At 43.7% G+C, this 22,920-nt stretch overlaps 1 protein-coding gene across 1 annotated transcript in view; it reads right to left on the bottom strand.

Moving 5' to 3' along the window:
* LOC126249270 (uncharacterized) overlaps positions 1–22,920 on the bottom strand; it is a 411,510-nt gene that overhangs the window by 302,199 nt on the left and 86,391 nt on the right. Inside the window, exons 2-3 of the mRNA XM_049950924.1 lie at positions 19,716–19,901; positions 14,393–14,518 (exon numbers count right to left, since the gene is read on the bottom strand). Of these exons, the coding sequence (XP_049806881.1) occupies positions 14,393–14,518; positions 19,716–19,847 (258 nt within the window). The 5' untranslated portion in view covers positions 19,848–19,901. The remainder of the gene's footprint in view (positions 1–14,392; positions 14,519–19,715; positions 19,902–22,920) is intronic.

Raw genomic sequence — 22,920 nt, 5'->3', positions numbered from 1 at the left:
CCCTTTGCTCTGGCAAAAGCTATCCTCTCTCTGGGCAGTCGCTCCAGCCGAAGTAGATTTGTGTTGACTCACCCCTCTGAAGGGGTTGCCTCTTTAGAACGAAAATTCCTGTGGCCGTCATGTTGTTTACGCCTGCCACGACTTTTTCAACCTCTGTGCGCACTTGCGATTTACTAATTAGATCTGCATATCGCTTACATGATTTCATACAAATTTGACTCTACTTTATCGAGTTTGGGTTCGAATGAAGCGTCTTGATGTGCAAAATACGATTGTGAGGATGGAATGTGTAAGAAATGAAGGTCAGGAGACCACGCCACCTTACATAGCCACCCCCTTTTGGCAAAATGTTTGTCTGGGGTTTGTCAATTCTGAGGAAAACATTGACAAAGTCATCCAAATTTGTTCTTTAAGATTTTCAAATAAACTTTCTCAGACTTTCTTAACAATTTTGTAATTATTTCTTTATAGCTATTGTTTCTAGTTTTTAATTATACAATTAGCGTTTTGTTGTTAGGCAGACATAGACTTTACAAAGGTTGATTTCCTTTGTCATTGCCATTACGTGTCTCTGTTTTTCTTTTTCATTTCCAGAAGTTGCTTTTACAATATTAATTTTTTTGAACTCGTTAGTGTACAGTGTATCATGTCTTAGTGTGATTATTTCTTTTCTTTAGTTAAGCTTTGCGTGAATGTTCGCAAAAGCTGTGTCGTGTCACTTTGTTTCGTTTATTTATTTCTTTTATGTGTCACAGATTTTTTTTTTTTTTTTTTTTTTTGAGAATGATGAAACTTTTCTCTTAATTCTATCCTTGGTGCTAATGTTATGATTGCAACAAAAATGTATTTATGAACATTCTTTACAGAAGTAAAATACTACATAATTCTTTTTCTAATTCTACATATAAAGAAAATAAGACTATCCTAATTTAGTTTCTTTCTAAAAAATTTTGAGGTATGTATAAATTAGGGACTTTACATATTTAATAAAATAATTACTTTTACAAATAGAAAGAAGGTAAGTATTATTCCCATATGTCTAATTTTTATAATCTACGCTGCTTGTAATTACTCTGTCCGTTTCTTTGTTCGATGATTCCCATGGAAGTGCTGGAAGGTGTCAACTCATATATATGGGTGTCACAAATCATGTGAGAAGCACTCTAGCATGCGATGCCAGGTCTTATTTCTTGATGTTGTCATCATAAAATGTTTTTTTTTTTTAACCGATGATGATGAATGGGGTTTATTGAGTATATGGTGATGTCTTGGTACTCCTTTGCTGTCACACCTGGGGTGGTGTGACAGTTCTATGATTGTAGTAAGTTGGTTATTACCGTCGATCGTCACCTAATATATGTGCTGTGACGTCTTGGTACTCCACTCCTGGTTCTGTATGGCAATTTGGTGATGTGGTAGGGAGAATTATGTTCATTTTGCTGAATCCATTTCTGGATAACGCTTGTTAGTACCACTTAATATTCCGTTTGCTGTTCGTTTGTATTTCTTTGACTATTGAAGGTTTATTTTTGGAGAGGTGGTTGTAGTAGTTACCATGCCTCAAAGTTAATGGAAAGACGTTTGTAACAGGTTAGGTTAGTGTTGTTTAACGTCCCGTCGACAACGAGGTCATTAGAGACGGAGCGCAAGCTCGGGTTAGGGAAGGATGGGGAAGGAAATCGGCCGTGCCCTTTCAAAGGAACCATCCCGGCATTTGCCTGAAACGATTTAGGGAAATCACGGAAAACCTAAATCAGGATGGCTGGAGACGGGATTGAACCGTCGTCCTCCCGAATGCGAGTCCAGTGTGCTAACCACTGCGCCACCTCGCTCGGTACGTTTGTAACAATTTTCTTTGTAGGATAGGAGAGAACGGTATCTTGCTGTCTTCTGCCCTTCTTCGTCTTGAATCTTCTGTTATTCTCTTCTTTCTTGCATTCTTCTTTTCTTCTTGTGCGAGAAATACACTCCTGGAAATTGAAATAAGAACACCGTGAATTCATTGTCCCAGGAAGGGGAAACTTTATTGACACATTCCTGGGGTCAGATACATCACATGATCACACTGACAGAACCACAGGCACATAGACACAGGCAACAGAGCATGCACAATGTCGGCACTAGTACAGTGTATATCCACCTTTCGCAGCAATGCAGGCTGCTATTCTCCCATGGAGACGATCGTAGAGATGCTGGATGTAGTCCTGTGGAACGGCTTGCCATGCCATTTCCACCTGGCGCCTCAGTTGGACCAGCGTTCGTGCTGGACGTGCAGACTGCGTGAGACGACGCTTCATCCAGTCCCAAACATGCTCAATGAGGGACAGATCCGGAGATCTTGCTGGCCAGGGTAGTTGACTTACACCTTCTAGAGCACGTTGGGTGGCACGGGATACATGCGGACGTGCATTGTCCTGTTGGAACAGCAAGTTCCCTTGCCGGTCTAGGAATGGTAGAACGATGGGTTCGATGACGGTTTGGATGTACCGTGCACTATTCAGTGTCCCCTCGACGATCACCAGTGGTGTACGGCCAGTGTAGGAGATCGCTCCCCACACCATGATGCCGGGTGTTGGCCCTGTGTGCCTCGGTCGTATGCAGTCCTGATTGTGGCGCTCACCTGCACGGCGCCAAACACGCATACGACCATCATTGGCACCAAGGCAGAAGCGACTCTCATCGCTGAAGACGACACGTCTCCATTCGTCCCTCCATTCACGCCTGTCGCGACACCACTGGAGGCGGGCTGCACGATGTTGGGGCGTGAGCGGAAGACGGCCTAACGGTGTGCGGGACCGTAGCCCAGCTTCATGGAGACGGTTGCGAATGGTCCTCGCCGATACCCCAGGAGCAACAGTGTCCCTAATTTGCTGGGAAGTGGTGGTGCGGTCCCCTACGGCACTGCGTAGGATCCTACGGTCTTGGCGTGCATCCGTGCGTCGCTGCGGTCCGGTCCCAGGTCGACGGGCACGTGCACCTTCCGCCGACCACTGGCGACAACATCGATGTACTGTGGAGACCTCACGCCCCACCTGTTGAGCAATTCGGCGGTACGTCCACCCGGCCTCCCGCATGCCAACTATACGCCCTCGCTCGAAGTCCGTCAACTGCACATACGGTTCACGTCCACGCTGTCGCGGCATGCTACCAGTGTTAAAGACTGCGATGGAGCTCCGTATGCCACGGCAAACTGGCTGACACTGACGGCGGCGGTGCACAAATGCTGCGCAGCTAGCGCCATTCGACGGCCAACACCGCGGTTCCTGGTGTGTCCGCTGTGCCGTGCGTGTGATCATTGCTTGTACAGCCCTCTCGCAGTGTCCGGAGCAAGTATGGTGGGTCTGACACACCGGTGTCAACGTGTTCTTTTTTCCATTTCCAGGAGTGTATGTGAATTTTAATGTGGGAGAGATATAGGATTTGTAGGATCTGACTGCCTTTGCAAATATAAATTGATGAGTTTATTTCTTGTACCTTGTTTGTAGTCTCGTTGTATCATGATTCTCGTCACACTTGTCCATGAAGTAGCAGTATCGTGGCATATGACATGTCCATGCTGTGCGTTGTTCTTCTGAAGTCCAACCTTGTTGCAACCTGCATTTCCCGTGTGGCCTTGGTCTGCATGTTGTTGTCATTGCCCAAAGAGCTTTCTCAACATGTCTGTACCCTCTCTGTCGCTATCTCGAAGCATCTGATGTTGAGGCAGCTGACAATTAATGTTGGTGGTGATGTCCCTCTGACGCATAGAAATATTTACAGTTTTTGTTTTACATATATTTGTTATTGTTATTTACAAAAAAGACTCTGATTTTATATAATGCAAAAATTTTCTAATATATATATATATATATATATATATATATATATATATATATATATATATATATATGATTTCTTTATTCTAATTATGTCCTACCACTTCTTCATCCTTTTATGCGTTGTGTGTCATTTCTTGTTTGTGTGCATGTTGCAAGATACCCAGTACTACAAGAAATTGTTAGTCTGTTTTGTGTTCCTGTTTTTCTTTTAATTATGTTGTGCTGTTGACCTATTAATTTAACTTTTATTTAGTGGTTAGTATAAGAGAGGGTGGACGTTAGTTCGCCTAACCTCTTCTGCATTTTTCACGTCAATCTTTACGTTTTGCAGTATTCGGTGGCCTAACTTCTGCTTCTGGTTTCTCTTTGCTGTGTTGTCTCTGTGGACCATAATTTCCTCTGTAATTATTCGCGCCTTGGTCTCGTCAGTTGCTGCTTCTGACATCGTGAACTCTTTCAAAGTACCCTTGACCGTTGGCATTTTGATTCCTAAACCAATATCCACCACTGTATGAGTGTCCATTATCGTTCCTATTTCGGTACCAATTATTCTGGTTCTCGTTTCTGTGCCAATTACCTTCATTATGCCACTGTCCTGGTCTGTTAAATTGCCTGAAATGATTGGTATTAGGATTACGATTATTATTATTAGAATATTCGTTCCTAGTCCTCTCGTTTTGCTGTTCCCTCTCCTTTCTTTTTTTTCACCTCGTCTTCTTTAAACATGAATTCAAGTTCCTTTAAGACCTCTTTGAATGCTTCGGTATTTTCATTTTTTCTACTGTCGCCTGTTGGTATTTTACCCGTAACTTCATTCTACATAGACGTATCAGCTCTCCGTTACTGTACGGTTTGTCTAGGCATTTATTCTTTTTGTCCATTGTATCAAAGAATTTTACCATACTTTTCTCCCCTGAGTTTTCATATGGTGTCATCAGAAGCAACTCGTATTTAATTTTGTTTTGCGCCTCCTTAGACCAGTATCTTTCGAGAAATGCTGTTCTGAACTGTAGGTAAGACGTACAGGTAGCAGCAATCTTTTGCATCACCTCCGCTACTGTTCCTGGCATGTGTGCACAAATGAAGTCAAGTTTGTGAGCCAAGCTCCAATTGTATGGCAAGCCTGCTTGGAACTGATCGATGCATGTGCGTGCATGCAAACTACCGCCTTCTTCCTTGGTTGGTTCAAATGGCTCTGAGCACTATGGGACTCAACTGCTGACGTCATAAGTCCCCTAAAACTTAAAACTACTTAAACCTAACTAACCTAAGGACAACACACACATCCATGCCCCAGGCAGGATTCGAACCTGCGACCGTAGCGGTCGCGCGGTTCCAGACTGTAGCGCCAGAACCGCTCGGCCACCAGCGGCCGGCCTTCTTCCTTGAAATGTTGAAATTGTCTAACTGTTAGGAAGTGGTCTGTATCATATCTACTCATAAATCTGGTTTGTGGCTGATTCATGGACTCAAATAATCTGCCACTGCTTGTGTCATCTTACCTATTCTCTGGTAATCTACTGCCTGTCTGCATATGCTCAGTATCCTGCCGCCGGCCGGTGTGGCCGAACGGTTCTAGGCGCTCCAATCTGGAACCGTGCGACCGCTACAGTCGCAGGTTCGAATCCTGCTTCGGGCATGGATGTGTGTGATGTCCTTAGGTTAGTTAGGTTTAAGTACTTCTAAGTTCTAGGGGACTGATGACCTCAGATGTTAAGTCCCATAGTGCTCAGAACCAGTTTCCTGCCCCATAATTGCATCATATCGTAACATTGGTGAACAAAAGTGTTGTTCGTTTGTCTCTGCTCTCGTCATTCGCGGTACTGTACCTGCGCTACTGTTATATTGTGTCATTGGATTTACTGGTTCAGTCGCCTGTCTTTCTATTGGTATCGGCTGACTGTATGTGTCCTGTGTTTCTAGATACTGTACCTGGTTCTGTGGTATGTGATGTATTACTTTAATCGGGATTTTCTGTTTCGATTTCTGCGCGAGTGTTTCGTCTGGCCTTAGTTCTACTTGAACTTTCTTAGACGGCGCGTGTTCGTGTACTGAATTAATGCTTGACGTATCAGTTGTTTCGCTACAGGTGTAATCCGTCTCGATCTTTTCTTCAATAGATTGTATCAACTATATTCGAAGCTTTTCAAACTGATCTTTGTTTTTAAGTTCTATCTTATTGATCCGCTGATCATATTTTTTCAGTGCAACTTTTGCGACCTTGCTTTGAATTCTTGTTCTTCCGAAATTTGTATTGCTGTTCGAGTGGCTTTTTTCGTAAAACGTTCCACCTTTTTGTCAACGTTTACGATATCCAATTGGACCTTGTCCACGTCAGTCCGTAAATTGCTGTTGACTTTGTGTTAGTACCTGAATTATTTCTCTAGCTTCTTTCGCGTCTTGGTTTATCTGTGTGATCTGACTACCAATTCTAGCGATACCTTCTTCCATCTGGATTTTAACCTGTTGAATCTGTGTCTTCATCTCTTGTCTCAAGTTCTGATTATCCTGTTTCAATTGCTGATGCTGTTTCGCATCTGTGTATTCTGTTTCGTTATCTGTGTATTAATAAACGTCATCTGTGTATTAATATACTGATTCTGTTTCGTCATCTGTATATTCTGTTTCGTTATACTACCGTTCATTTTTTGTAACATCTCCATGATCGCGTCCTCTCATGCAACACTGCCTTCTACTGAACTGTGTGTTCTCGTTCTATTAGAATGAAATTTCCACCCTACAGCAGAGTGTGCGCTGATATGAAACTTCCTGGAAGATTAAAACTGTGTGCCGGACAGAAACTCGAACTCGGGACCTTTGCCTTTCGCGGGCATGTACTCTACCAAATGAGCTACCCAAGCACGACTCACGCCCCGTCCTCACAACTTTAATTCCACTAGTACCTCGTCTCCTACCTTCCAAGCTTCACAGAAGGTCTCCTGCGAACCTTGCAGAACTAGCAGTCCTGGAAGAAAGGATATTGCGGAGACATGGCTTAGCCACAGCCTGGGGAATGTTTCTAGAATGCAATATTCACTCTACAGAGGAGTGTGCGCTGATATGAAACTTCCTGGAAGATTAAAACTGTGTGCTGGACAGAAACTCGAACTCAGGACCTTTGCCTTTCGCGGGCAAGTGCTCTACCAACTGAGCTACCCAAGCACAACTCACGCCTCGTCCTCACAGCTTTAATTCTGCCAGTACCTCGTCTCCTACCTTCCAAAATTCACAGAAGCTATCTTGTTGCATCCCACAATACTGTGAGCTGCGACGACTGCTGCCTCCGTCGCTCGCTGCCGACAAATAACACAACTACCTCTTTATATCTGGATTGACCTTCGCCAATCAAACTCTCCCTACAGCTTGATGAAGTCAAGGACTCCTATTCGCCCCTAGTCTAACTATTGGCATGGTACACCAGTATGGTAACCAGTCCACCGCGATGCCACTCAATATTCGCTCGCAGCCGTTTAATCAGTACTCTGTCCATGTTAAGACGGCACAATAAGTGTGGTGGCCAACACAGTGAACAAGGCTTAATCACGAGTGACTCAATACAGAGTATCACTCCGATTCGCTAACAACAGAGGTGCTCTCCCAGTGAAGTACTGAGGAGACACTTTGTTCCTTGCTCTTTGCGTACACGTACGAGTGCACTCGCTCTCGTTACATGTTCCCGCTCCAGGAGCAACAATGGAACGGCCCCTTTTTCTGGAAAAATTGCAGGGGTACATAATTTGCTGTCTTCCATCACTCCTCTGGCTCTTTGCGTCAGAAATTTTCCGCCGATCAGCGTTGCTCCTTTAAATGGAAGAACGACGTTTCGTTTAAGTCGACCAGTGCGGAAATATGTAGCATCTCTGTTAGGCGTATACTGTCCTCCTTTGAGAACTCTGTAACTACTAAGTCAGTCCGTCAAAAAATGCGTCTTCTGGGCACTCCCACGCAATGTAGCGGAATTCGCTTTTAAGTCGAACGCAGGGGTCGCCATCCCTTTGCTCCGGCAAAAGCTGTCCTCTCTCTGAGCGGTCGCACTGGCCGAAGTAGGTGTGTGTTGGCTCACTCCTCTCAAGGGATAGGCATCCCAGGGGGCTGGTTGCCTCTTTAGAACGAAAATTCCTGTGGCCGTCTGGTTGTGTACGCCAGCCTCGACTTTTTCAACCTCGGTGTGCACTTGCTATTTACTTATCAGATTTGCATATCACTTACATGAATTCATACTAAATTGACTCTATCTTATGGACTTTGGGTTCGAATGAAGCGTCTTGATGTGCAGAATACGATTATGAGGACGGAATATGTAAGAAATGGTCAGGAGACCACGCCACCTTACAGTGGTCATTGGTGAATCAGCAATTTAAGACTCAACATTATTAAATTAATTAACGTGATTAATTATTTGCGTTCCGAAAGTGACCTCAGACATAAGCAACAAATGAGCCGTGAGTAAATTCACTATTTCATATATAAAAATTGGGGGTGTAGCTCACGATTTTAAGGTTGTTGAGAGGTTTATACTTTTCTTTACGTAAAAATAATAACACTTAGATTCACTCAGACATATACATGGGTTGGAACTTAGATAGTGGCAACTATTTATTTAGCCGGCCGCGGTGGTCTAGCGGTTCTAGGCGCTCAGTCAGGAACCGCGCGACTGCTACAGTCGCAGGTTCGAATCCTGCCTCGGGCATGGATGTGTGTGATGTCCTTAGGTTAGTTAGGTTTAAGTAGTTCTAAGTTCTAGGGGACTTATGACCACAGATGTTGAGTCCCATAGTACTCAGAGCCATTTGAACCATTTTTTGAACTATTTATTTACGCCTCTTACAAAATAGATACGTGTTTCAAAGTTTTACTGATCTTCAAAGTAGTCACCAGCATTGTGTTGCCAGCGCTGTGGAAGTCGTAGCATACTCTTGGCAGTGCCTGTTGTGTTGACAGTTTGAGTGGCACGGTCTATTGCCCGATGAATTTGTGGCAGTTCCGAAGCGAATGCTTTGAAGTGTTTCCTTCAGTTTAGAAATCGAGTTGAACTCACGAGGGCTTACGTCAGGGGAGTGCAGTAGGTGGTATAGCACTTAGCAGCCCCATCAGTCAAACAAATCAGTAACAGCTTGCACTGTACATGCTTGAGCATTGTCCTGCAAAATGATGGTCAGGTCCTGCAGAAAGTGTCATCACTTCTGTCCTATGCTGTTCATTTTTGGAACACAACCTACGACCAGCCACTATTAAAGTTCCAACCCTCGTATTTATAATTAAAGCAAGGGACGGCTTGCAACATCTGAACTGAAACCGTCGTAGAGTGGAAACAGTAAGCTTCCAGACATAGTTTCATATTCAAAATATTGTGTAATCTCTCAACTTTACAAGTCTTTGAAATTTGTAAAGGGAATTTCCAAACGCTCTGTATAACCAAACATGCTGCTCTTTTCATCAGTCAGTTCTATTTGGTATTGGTCGTTGACTGAAGAGCAATATTTAAGTACTCACCAAATGACAGTTATGTACGCTACATCCTATGTGAGTAGGTTACACTTCCTGAGGATTCTTCCAATGAGTCTCGGTCTAGCATCTGCTTTATCTGTGGTTACTTTTATATCGTTGTTCAATTTTAAATCGCTCCTTACGCATACTGCTTGATACTTTATGTATGTGACTGTGTCTGGTAGCTGTTATACAATTATGCAGTCATACAGTAATGGGTCCCCCCATGAACCATGGACCTTGCCGCTGGTGGGGAGGCTTGCGTGACTCAGCCATACAAATAGCTGTACCATCGGTGCAACCACATCGGAGGGGTATCTGTTGAGAGGCCAGACAAACGTGTGGTTCCTGAAGAGGGGTAGCGAAGAGATTGATGAAATGTATGATGAGATAAAAGAAATTATTCAGATAGTGAAGGCAGACGAAAATTTAATAGTCATGGGTGACTGGAATACGACAGTAGCAAAAGGAAGAGAAGGAAACGTAGTACGTGAATATGGAATGGGGGTAAGAAATGAAAGAGGAAGCCGCCTGGTAGAATTTTGCACAGAGCATAACTTAATCATAGCTAACCAAGAATCACGAAAGAAGTTTGCATACATGGAAGTGGCCTGGAGATACTGGAAAGTTTCAGATAGATTATATAATGGTAAGACAGAGATTTAGGAACCAGGTTTAAAATTGTGAGACATTTTCAGGGGCAGATGTGGACTCTGACCACAATTTATTGGTTATGAACTGTAGATTAAAATTGAAGAAACTGCAAAAAGTTGGGAATTTCAGGAGATGGGACCTGGATAAGCTGACAGAACCAGAGGTTGTAGAGAGTTTCAGGCAGAGCATTAGGGAACGACTGACAGGGATGGGGGAACGAAATACAGTCGACTAAGAATGGGTAGCTTTGAGGGATGGATTAGTGAAGGCAGCAGAGGATCAAGTAGTTAAAAAGACGAGGGCTAGTATAAATCCTTGGGTAGCAGAAGATATATTGAATTTAATTGACGAAAGGAGAAAATATAAAAATGCTGTAAATGAATCAGGCAAAAAGGACAACAAACGTCACAAAAATGAGATCGACAGGAAGTGCAAAATGGCTAAGCAGGGATGGCTAGAGGACAAATTTAAGGATGTAGAGGCATATCTCACTAGGGGTAAGATAGATACTGCCTACAGGAAAATTAGACATTTGGAGAAAAGAGAACAACTTGTATGAATATCAAGAGCTCAGATGGCAACCCAGTTCTAAGCAAAGAAGGAAAAGCAAAAAGGTAGAAGGATTATATAGAGGGTCTATACAAGGGCGATGTACTTGAGGACAATATTATGGAAATGGAAGAGAATGTGGACAAAGATGAAATGGGAGATATGACACTGCGTGAAGAGTTTGACACAGCACTGAAAGACCTTGGCTCTGAGCACTATGGGACTCAACAGCTGTGGTCATAAGTCCCCTAGAACTTAGAACTACTTAAACCTAACTAACCTAAGGACATCACACACATCCATGCCCGAGGCAGGATTCGAACCTGCGACCGTAGCAGTCGCGCGGTTCCTGACTGAGCGCCTAGAACCGCTAGACCACCGCGGCCGGCCTGAAAGACCTATGCGCGTCCCTCTGGCGCATAATTTTTGGAAGTCGCGATTGCGTTCGCCCTAACCTGACGATTAAAAAGCCCTGGGAGTAGACAACATTCCATTAGAACTACTGACAGCCTTGGGAGCGCCAGACCCGACACAACTCTACCATGTGGTGAGCAAGATGAATGAGACAGGCGAAATACCCTCAGACTTCAAGAAGAAAATAATAATTCTGATCCCAAAAAACAGGTGTTGACAGATGTGAAAATTTAATAAGCCACGGCTGCAAAATACTAACACGAATTCTTTACAGACGAAAGGAAAAACTGGTAGAAACCTGCCTCGGGGAAGACCAGTTAGGATTCCGTAGAAATGTTGGAACACGTGAGGGAATACTGATCCTACGACTTATTTTAGAAGGTAGATTAAGGAAAGGTAAATCAACGTTTCTAGCATTTGTCAAGTTAGAGAAAGCTTTTGACTCTTTCAAATTCTGAAGGTGGCAGGGGTAAAATACTGGGAGCGAAAGGCTATTTTCAATTTGTACAGAAGCCAGATGGCAGTTATAAGAGTCGAGGGCATGAAAGGGAAGCAGTGGTTGGGAAGGGAGTGAGACAGGGTTGTAACCTATCCCAGATGTTGTTCAGTCTGTATATTGAGCAAGCAATAAAGGAAACAAAAGAAAAATTCGGAGTAGGAATTAAAATCCATGGAGAATAAATAAAAACTTTGATGTTCACCGATGACATTGTAATGCTGTCAGAGACAGCAAAGTAGCTGGAAGAGCAGTTGAACGGAATGGACAGTGTCTTGAAAGAAGGATATAAGATGAACATCAACAAAAGCAAAATGAGGATAACGGAATATAGTCGAATTAAGTCAGGTGATGCTAAGGGAATTAGATTAGGAAATGAGACACTTAAAGTAGTAGATGAGTTTTGCTATTTGGGGAGCAAAATAACTGATGATGGTCGAAGTAGAGAGGATATAAAATGTAAACTGGTAATGGCAAGAAAAGCGTTTCTGAAGAAGATAAATTTGTTAACATCGAATAGAGCTTCAAGTGTCAGGAAGTCTTTTCTAAAAGTATTTCTTGGAGTGTAGCCATGTATGGATGTGAAACATGGACTATAAATAGTTTGGACAAGAAGAGAACAGAAGCTTCGAAATGTGGTGCTACAGAAGAATGCTGAAGATTAGATGGGTAGATCATGTAACTAATGAGAAGGTATTGAATAGAATTGGACAGAAGAGGAGTTTGTGGCACAACTTGACTAGAAGAAGGGATCGGTTGGTAGGACATGTTCTGTGGCATCAAGGGATTACCAATTTAGTATTGGAGGGCAGCGTGGAGAGTAAAAATCGTAGAGGGAGACCAAGAGATGAATACACTAAGCTGATTCAGAAGGATGTAGGTTGCAGTAGGTACTGGGAAATGAAGAAGCTTGCACACAATAGAGTAGCATGGAGAGCTGCATAAAACCAGTACCTGGATTGAAGACCACAACTACAACAACAATAATGGGCCTTCCTGCGTTTTTATACGAAAAATGGTACATCTGTTTGTTGAGGATCAGTTGCCAAACCACCAACCGTTGATCCTCTGCAGGTCTTCCTGTATTACGCAACAGTTTTCTAGCCTTGCGAATTCTCTGTATGCTACAGCATTATCCGCAAAAGGCCTCATAGAAGTTATGATGGTATGTACATTGTCATTTATATAAACACAGCAATAAAAAGTGTCGCATCAGTCCGATATGTCGCGCAAGTGTGTTGCTATTGAGAGTGTTCTGCCACAGTCGTTAGGTCATCCCCGAAGTTGTTAGCAAACATACGCACTGTTAACGTGAGTGCTGTCTACGGGTAGTAGAACGCCGCACTCGGGAATAGATTGCAGCATTTCAGTTGAGGGTAAAGTACCAGAAGGACAATTGCGACCAGTGCTCAGGTCCGAATCATTACGTTACGTGCAGAAGGCTTGTCCACCAGAGAAGTTGCACTATACATGCAATAGAATGAAAGTGATTTGACGCAGACTTGAAATCGGTTCCAATTGACAGATATTGAATATAATTTACACAGCACAAGACATCCACGTTCCCAGGTGCACTGAATGATCGGTATCTACAACTTTTGAGTTAACGGAACTATGGGCTGAGTACTTCAGGACTGAATTCAGTGTTCGAAGAAGCAACAGGATGTCATGTATTGCATCGAACTGTTAGGAGATAGTTCCGTGATGCGAATCTCAATTTCAGACGACCATGATGAGCACCACATCGTTCACCACAATACCATTGACTCAGAGATGAGCAAGAAATCATGCAGAATGCATGCCCCATGATTAGCGTCAGGTGTTGTTTTTGGACGAAATTAGCATCTCTTTGTACCCTGATAATCACCGACAACGTGATTAGATACAATCTGCTAATATCAAATACATTCAACACTGTGCCTCACATGTGCAATAAGATGGTGGTTCAGTGGTGGTTCAGCATGCCACCCATTCACAGGACGACCAGTCGGCTACCCCCCTCCACTCCTCCCAACCCAACTGGCCTGCACTGACACATTCGACGTTGTGGTGTATGACTTTTTAGTGGTCGGGTGCTGGCTCCGAGTGCGTCAGCTCCACCAGTGACCCACTTCCTGCTAGCCCCAATCTCTACCTGCCACCCAACCCTCCATCCTTTTCTCTTCTGCTTCGGTATGGTGATTGGGCGCAGGCAGGTGTGCCCACACACAGTCAGCCAGGTTGGCGGCCTACTCATAGGGGGCAGGGAGTGGGAGTCGACTCATCAGCCTGTGAATGGGAGGATTTGCGCTACACTATTGAAGAGTAAGACAATTAGGGCCAGGGTTGGCTTGATGATCTCATCGATGGTATGCCACAACCCATTCAAACCTGCAGTTGAGCAATGGAACGTTCTTCCATGTATTGGCGTTGCTCAGGAGTGCTGTGAAAGAAGAAACTGTGGGCAACAAACGATGTTTTTCGTTACACATGATTGTTTTACCGATTTGGTAATCTGGACACACTGAAAATCAATATATACGCATCGCTCAGAGAAATTCTATATTTACATGGAAATCATGGGATCCTGAGCAACTCGAGGAGCGCTATCGCAGAACGATAAAGCGCGGTGTCTGTAGCCCACGATCCTGCCGCTATCTATTTCAACACTTGCTGATTGGCGTTCCTCCTCCTTATATGATGCATGACACGATCGTCTCACGAACAACCAGCATTCAAATGCGACTTCTGAATGAGAAACATGCTGCGTAATCTTTCTTAAATACAGACTGTAGACGGCGTTACTCCTTCCTGGTTTGTGACGTTGTCCTGAAATGTTAACCATTTACTATGGAAACAGGTATATCACTAACTGTCATTTTGATGTTTGTTGCATGGAGCTTTTATGGGGCTGCAGTTTTGATGGTCAGCAACGTATTTGTCCAAGTTGTCATGCCAAAACCTACCTCGATTACTAGCATCTCGGTTTGCTTACCCCTGCTTCGTCCATCTCCGCCACAACTTCTTGCATTATATTTGACAGCATTTCCCATTCACTATAGGTTAGGCCGGACTCACTCGTTTCTGCTGATGACCACTGCACGGTTTCATCTCTTTTTTCCTGAAACAAAGTTACTAGCTTTGATACTGAACGTAATTTCTAAATACTTATGACAACAAATTTGATTCAAGTTAATACGTATAACATAGAACAAAAGGCCTAATGTTTCAGTGGAGTGTACTGGAAAATCATTTAGATATGTAAAGTAAACATGCTAACGGAGCAGCAGCAGCTCTTTAGACTTGGGCAAATTTTGTGAATGAAAACGGGTTCTATAGTATCAAGGAGTAGAGAAAGGGGGGGGGGGGGAGGGGGCGATAGTGACGTTCAAGCGCTGCTCACTGACACAAGTTTAGTACAACAAGTTAAAGAATCTCCGTGATTCACGACAAAATATTGTCTGAGACACTGCCCGGACTAAGCGGAGGCGGGACAATGCGGATACACGTGTCACGCTGATAGGGGGCACCTTAATGAGCCCACGAAAGTGTGTGGATGAAGTGTTTCGGACAGTGTGGTGTCTGCGTTTGGAGCAGAGTATAGTTCTCTCACTATCACCTCTCTGAGGCCGTCCGCTGTGATGCCAAAGTGATAAATATAGATGCCAATATGAACTCTTAAGCTGAAAACGATTTAGAACATGAGGTTTTTAACCATAGTTTTTCGGGAAATCACAAACAATATGAGTCAGATAATTTGGGTGAAGAGCACAATTGAGCTTTACTGGGGCTATCAAGAAATACACTGGTTTCCAAAATTAAAGCAACAAACAGGTATTTCCCTGTTCTGTGTTAAATTCTCGATATAATCATACAAACTGTCAACAGATGTCCGTACGATTGTGTTCTGCACGAAAGATGGCATGCACGCCAACGATGGGGTGAGGACTCCTCTCAAACGGGGTGGTGTTTGCAGGTTAGTTCCACATTCCAGTCGCCATGTACACAATCACAGACGTTGCAGCATGGCGCAGAGAAGACGCCTACCAGACTCTGTGCGGTGGAGAGCCATAGGAAAAATAGAAACAGCAAAGTCGCAAACTGATGTGGCCTCATGGTTTAATGTGAATCGCTCTGTGGCTTCTCGGATGTGGCGACAGTTTATAGAGACCTAAACCGTATCCCAAAGACCGGGCCAGAGTCGAACACGTTTGACATCGGAAAGACAGAACCGGTTTTGGTTGTAAGGACACGTCGGTACTGCCTTAGTACTGCACGACATGTGGCATATGACCTCACAGGAAAGGGACTGGTGACCCTGTAGTTTGGTCCCTTTATCCCTCAAGCCAACCAACCTCGCAGCATCCGCTGGACGTGTTGTATCGAGGCAAACCGCGTCCAAAAGGCTTCGGCAGAATGGTCTTTATTGTCAGAGACCTGCTGTATGTGCACCCCTGAAGCGTCTTCACAGAAGGGAACGTCTGTAGTGGAGTTATCAACATGCCACCTGGACGGTCGGAGAGTCGGGCAATGTTCTTTTCACAGATAAGTCCCGATAAATTCTGGAGAGTGATTCTTGACGGATTCGCATCTGGAGTGAACGTGGAACACCATTTCGGGACCCAAACATTGTGGGTACAGACCGATATCGAGTAGGTGTGGGCAGGGATTATGTTGACCTCTCGATCACCTCTCCATGAAATTGTACGGGTGAATCAGCAACGTTCAACTGCTGTCACGTATCGTGACAAAATCTTGGGACCTCCTGTACTGTCGTTGTGAGGAGCTATGGGCCAAGACTTGGCACTCAAGGATGATAATACTCGACCTCTTATAGCACAGGTGGTTGATGCTTCCTTGGAAACGGAAGATAGTGCACCCACGGCGTAGCCTGCTCGCTCACCCAATTTGATTCCCACAGCGCTCGACTGGGATGAATTAGCGAGATGTGTTGCACCACGTCAACATCCACCAATCGTTCTCAGAGACTTGCGAGCAGCTCTGCAGGAACAATGGTTCAAATGGCTCTGAGCACTATGGGACTTAACATCTGAGGTCATCAGTTCCCTAGAACTTAGAACTACTTAAACCTAACTAACCTAAGGACATCACACACATCCATGCCCGTGGCAGGATTCGAACCTGCGACCGCAGCAGTCGCGCGGTTCCAGACTGAAGCGCCTAGAACCGCTCGGCCACCAAAGGCCGGCCAGGAAGAATGGGCTTTATCGCGTCATCATGAGACTGGAGGGCATCGTGGAGGGTAAAAATCGTAGGGGGAGACCAAGAGATGAATACACTAAGCAGATTCAGAAGGATGTAGGTTGCAGTAGGTACTGGGAGATGAAGAAGCTTGCACAGGATAGAGTAGCATGGAGAGCTGCATCAAACCAGTCTCAGGACTGAAGCCCACAACAACAACAACATGAGACTGATGACACCATTTACAGCATGCCCCGTCGTTGTCAGGTCTGTTTTGCTGCCAGAGGTGGCCACATCCCATACTGAACACATTAACCAGTCGTCAGAATGTGTGTGAAAATCCGACAAGTTGAAAGAAAACGAATAACATGATTGTCTACCGATATGCATGTTGCAGTTGTTTACGTCCCCCCCACTGTTTCTACTTTACTATCACCTGATTATACTGTTTTGCGGCATGGTATAAGTGACCTTGCAAAATTTCCGTTTGGTGATTTAATTTGGACACCAGTGTAATTTATTGCATACTGAAGTTGCTACAAACATTACCTCCTCGTGTGAAGCACATTGAAACATCTGGTGACAACTATTATGGTTGGCAAAATAAGAGCCATATTGTTATAAAGTTCTGTCTGTGGGTTGTGAGCCATATGAGGACTGAAACAGTCAACCATAAGAACTCCTTGAGTGGACATTCTTTTGGTGTAATCCAGATTTAAAGACCATCGAATAAACTAATATCACTGCCAGTATGAAATTTATGGTGCAGAACACTGGCAGCAGGTACTTGCTAAATCTTCCGACAGAACCAGAGAAACGGAATTTAATGAATGCATACTTAACATGCCGTGGATAATTTTCTAAAAAGGTAAATTAACAAAACTGTTTTACAAGCACATGATGATCAGAATAATGGAAATAAATTTAAGAAATACATCTAAGTGACAGTAAGGAAGCAAAGGCAAGTTGTGCTTCCTCGCCTAAGCTATCTTCAGCAGAAGATAAAGTACATGCAATGTAAGAACCTTTCGGACTTACTGTATGACATCCCACCAGTATTCAAGAATGACAATCGTCCACTTACTTTACGTAGATCTGCCTTACAAAGGGGAGAGCCGAACTAGTCATCAAGGTCAGCAGGGCCAGTAATCGCAATGTGGCTCAGAGCTACGTATACTATGTGATCAAAAGTATCCGGACACCCCCAAAAACATACGTTTTTCATATTAGGTGCAGTGTGCTGCCGCCTACTGCCATGTACTCCATATGAGCGACCTCAGTAGTCATTAGACATCGTGAGAGAGCAGAATGGGGCGCTCCGCGGAACTCACGGACTTCGAATGTGGTCAGGCGATTGTGTGTCACTTGTGTCATACGTCTGTACGCGAAATTTCCACACACCTAAACATCCCTAGGTCCAGTATTTCCGATGTGATAGTGAAATGGAAACGTGAAGGGACATGTACAGCACAAAAGCGTATAGGCCGACCTCGTCTGTTGCCTGACAGAGACCGCCGACAGTTGAACAGGGTCGTAATGTGTAATAGGCAGACATCTATCCAGACCATCACACAGGAATTCCAAAACGGCATCAGGATCCACTGCAAGTACTATGACAGTTAGGTGGGAGGTGAGAAAACTTGGATTTCATAGTCGAACGGCTGCTCATATGCCACACATCGACTGTAAATGCCAAACGACGCCTCGATTTGTGTAAGGAGCGTAAACATTGGACGATTGAACAGTGGAAAGACGTTGTGTGGAGTGACGAATCACGGTGCACAATGTGGGGATCCGATGGCAAGGTGTGGGTATGGCGTGTAGTGCCAACAGAAAAATTCGGAGGCGGTGGTATTATGGTGTGGTTGTGTTTCTCATGGAGGGGGCTTACACCCCTTGTTATTTTGCGTGGCACTATCACACCACAGGCCTAAACTGATGTTTTAAGCACCTTCTTGTTTCCCATTGTTAAAGAGCAATTCGGGAATGGCAATTGCATCTTTCAACACAATCGAGAACCTGTTCATAATGCACAGCCTGTGGCTGAGTGGTTGCATGACAATAACAGCCCTGTAATGGACTGGCCTGCAAAGAATCATGATATGAATCCTATAGAACATCTTTGGGGTGTTTTGGAACGTCGACTTCGTGCCAGGCCTCACCGATCGACATCGATACCTTTCCTCAGTGCAGCACTCCGTAAAGAATGGGCTGCTATTCCGCAAGAAACCTTCCAGCACCTGCTTGAAAGTATGCCAGTGAGAATGGAAGCTGTCATCGAGGCTAGGGGTGGGCGAACACCATATTGAATTCCAGCATTACCGATGGAGGGCGCCACGAACTTGTAAGTCATTTTCAGCGAGGTATCCAGATACTTTTGATCACACAGTGTATAATTTTTTTTTTTAAAGAGACCTTGAGTAAAACGTATAGATGCTTCATAGATGTAAAATTTTGTATTGTAGTAGAATATAAATGAATTTCGTACTTACTTTGTATTGTCCTATACAGAAGCGAAAGGACATAGCTGCAACACCCTAATATGGAGTCCCTAAGCATGGACAAAGTAGTACATATACATTGTACATCTTTGATACCAATAATCAAAGCATAGGAAAGGTGGAAAGCACTTTACGTATCAGAGTAAATCAGCCAAAGAGAGTGCCACTCGCTGAAGATTTAGATTCATTTTTTTCAAAACGTAGTAAGGTGCACTCGAGATGATAATATCCAACCACACACTACAAGCTAAGCTGAACGGTCTGATTTGCAATATGGGGAGTTGTTGAGCATCCACTATCGGCATGAGAGGACAGTACATTTCATAATGACGTTCTGCATCTCAATGAAGAAGAAAGATCACGCGAGGAATGTTCCATAAACGGCACTCGGCTGGTTCTATGTAATAACTTGTACATGCATCACTGTATTACGCGCCACTTCACTGTCGGGCTACTTTTTAGAGCACGCATTATAACCATCCTCATGTTGCTTTGTGAATAATAGAGATTCCGCACGTCTTTCGAATAAAGATACCGTTTGCATCAGCCCCTCTCTCTGTGCATTTGTTGTCATTCCAAAATCTGCCTCCTTCTTTATACGTTTTGTCTACTTACCTCTACAGGATCGGACGTGCCCCCAGCAGGGTTTTGGTCGACAAGTTGTTCATTCTCTTCACTGACTCGAGACACCTCTTCGACGACGAATTCCAAACATTCGGCCACATCTTTCATGATTTCCTTCTCCATTTCCGATTTATATTTTATAACTAGTAACCTCTGTTGCTACGTCCAGTAGACAATCTGCTGAAGAGAATTATTTATTCTATTATATACACTGTCTAAAAATTTACCAAGAAAGTTTGATTACAGTTGGCATTTACAAACATAAGACAACATTTCAGTTGAATATAAGCCATAATAATGTACTTTTTGGAATGTTTGGGAGGAAAAATAGGCACAGATGTAGAGAGGATGTCTTATAGTCGTATTTACAGACTGGGCTTGCAAAGTTGTCGTCTGCGGTGTCAAGTAGAGGAGTACTGCCGTATTTTTATCGTAATTTATTTTTGTTTTTATGATAAGGGATCATCATATTTTACAAAAATACGCTATCTTGGTGACACTTTGCAGTCTTAACTATCGTGGAACAGCGAGAGTGCAAATGACAGCCGTGGCACGCCATTACAAGATCACAGTCCATGTGTGTGGAGGTGTTGCGTAAAGTGGTTCTGACTTGTTTATATTTACTATTGCTATTACATAAACTACCTTATTCGGCACGTAAAACTGTCTGTGATAACTGTACGTTTCTGCAGCCTCAACATGCATATTATTACTAAACTCATTTTTTATTACGTCTATTTATTTGATATATGTCAAGAAAATAGTCTGTTTTTGATAATATAATTCGATAGACAAAAAAATCTACTCACCAAACACCAGCATCAGAAAACAGGTATAAAGGTTACAGAAATGAGCAAGCATTTGGAGCGAGTGGTTCCTCGATCTGGTTGTAGAGGAAGAAAGAGGGATGAAGGGAAAGGACTGGTGAGGTTTAGGAAATGGCGAGATTTCGGAAGATGGCTCAGGGGAGACATACCTCTCCTAATTAGGGCTTCTGAACGACTTTTCCGAACTCTCCCAATTTCCTAAATCTCGCAATACTTTTTCTTCATCCCCATTTCTTCCCCTTCATTCTTCATTCTTCATTCCCATCTCGTCTGGAAATTCTCCCCTGACCAGGGGTTCCTGGCGACTTTTCCGAACTATTCCCATTTCTTAAACCTCGCCAGTCCTTTTCCTTCATCCTTCTTCCTTCCCCTTTAACCCCTCTGCCAGAAGAGGGAGCCACTGGCTCCGGAAGCTTGCACATTTTTTAACCTTTATGTTTTCTCCCGCCGCTGCTTGGTGAATAGATTTTTTTGATCCATCCTATTACGTTATATATTCATATACGGTTACTTCGCCCTGCTCGATCTACCAAGGAGGCACTCTTGCAAATATCTGCCGGCCGGAGTGGCCGAGCGGTTCTAGGCACTACAGTCTGGAACAGCGCGACCGCTTCGGTCACAGGTTCGAATCCTGCCTCGGGCATGGATGTGTGTGATGTCCTTAGGTTAGTTAGGTTTAAGTAGTTCTAAGTTGTAGGGGACTGATGACCTCAGAAGTTAAGTCCCATAGTGCTCAGAGCTATTTGAGCCATTTTGCAAATATCTGCCAATTTACATCCCATCTACTACTATAACACATTACCAACATGAATTTCGTAACAACACAAAATGCAGCAGCTAGCACAGATTAGAGAGTAATGCTAATCGAAATTAACAGGTCTGGAGCCAGTTTATACCGGCAGATGAATTCAATTCCTTTTTGGTGACTCGTCCGTATTGTCACTCGTATTCCTCCACTGACTATCGATGTGTAAAACGCTTGTAGTAACTGTGCACACTCCTCTAAGTATCACCGGTTTTACTTATTGTCTAGGCATAGTGAAATTGTTCTCCTGCTAGTCTGTTAAGTATGGACAAGCTAATCTTAGCTCCAGCTATTACACTTCTACTGTTACACGACTCTACAGACCTTTGGGCATAGGTAAGTTGGACATATACAGGGTGTTCGCTTTAACTCAGACAACTAAATATCTAGAAAACGACGCTTCGTACGAAAAGAAAGTTAGAGGTGAAAAGTTAATATTTGTTAAGGGGATGTCTGCCTGCGCTACAGACAACCTCATAACCACCTCTTCTGCGTGAGCGGGGTCAACAATGTATTTTCAAATGGGGACGCCCATTTTTATTACATATTCGAATTTACGCCAAAAAATACGTACGGTTTTCTCAAACCACTGTTTTCCATTCGTGGCAGATGGCGCTGTAATCGACAAATATCAAGTCTGCCTGTTTTCTCAATTAACAACAGAGGCATTTGATTCTGCATTTCATTTACGATGTAAGTGTAAACCTTTGTGTTCTAACTGTTGGTGTTTATGTTCGATATTTACTTTAGTGTTGCGTATTTCATTTACTGTACAATATGGTTTGCTGTTTCAGTGTCTAGTTAGAAACTACGTTTATCGTGATCAAGGAACAACAACGTGGGTGTAATAGTTTTCTGTTCCCATCGGGATGCTAGATATCGGTGAGTCCCCTTGTCTCTCGCCATTGGGGGTGCTTGTTTTGGGAGAGTCTCCTTGCTTCTCACCACTGACATGCTTGAGCCCACTTGCTTCCACTATTGGGGCGCTTCTTGCAGCCTCGCCATAAATTAAAATTATTTCGATCTTCTCTGAAACAGATACAACATCCATTACACCAGCTGCGTCAAATCAAACCCCAGAGAGGAGTGTTACGGAGACGTTGTGCGTCCATGGAAGGTGCGCCTGTCACTATCACTTCACGGACATTTGACCTTACTACAATGGTTGTGGTTAGTATTTCGCTGGCAGTCGCTTAGCGGCCAGCGCGAGAGTTGGATGGGGACACACACAGAAATCAGTCATCCTGATGGCGGGGTTCGAGGGCGACCACCGAAATCAAGCATTCCGGTGGTTAGGAGACTTACACAATTAATACGGTAGGAACCAGGAGACTATATTGCCGTATAAGCAGCTTATTTGCCAGAAATTTCAATGTCTAGCCATGTTATTTGCAAGGTAAAATCACATTTGCAGCACTCAAGCAACGATTGAACATCACTATCAAGCGTTATAACACAAAGATTTATGTTAACATTGTAAATGAAATGTGGAATCAAATAAGTCGGTTCTTAACTGCAGACATCTGCGTTCGTCGATTACAGCTCCATCTGCCACGAATGGAAA

The sequence above is a fragment of the Schistocerca nitens genome, chromosome 3, assembly GCF_023898315.1.
Source record: "Schistocerca nitens isolate TAMUIC-IGC-003100 chromosome 3, iqSchNite1.1, whole genome shotgun sequence".
Lineage (NCBI taxonomy): Eukaryota > Metazoa > Arthropoda > Insecta > Orthoptera > Acrididae > Schistocerca > Schistocerca nitens.
This window is presented reverse-complemented; position numbering and strand designations above follow the sequence as displayed.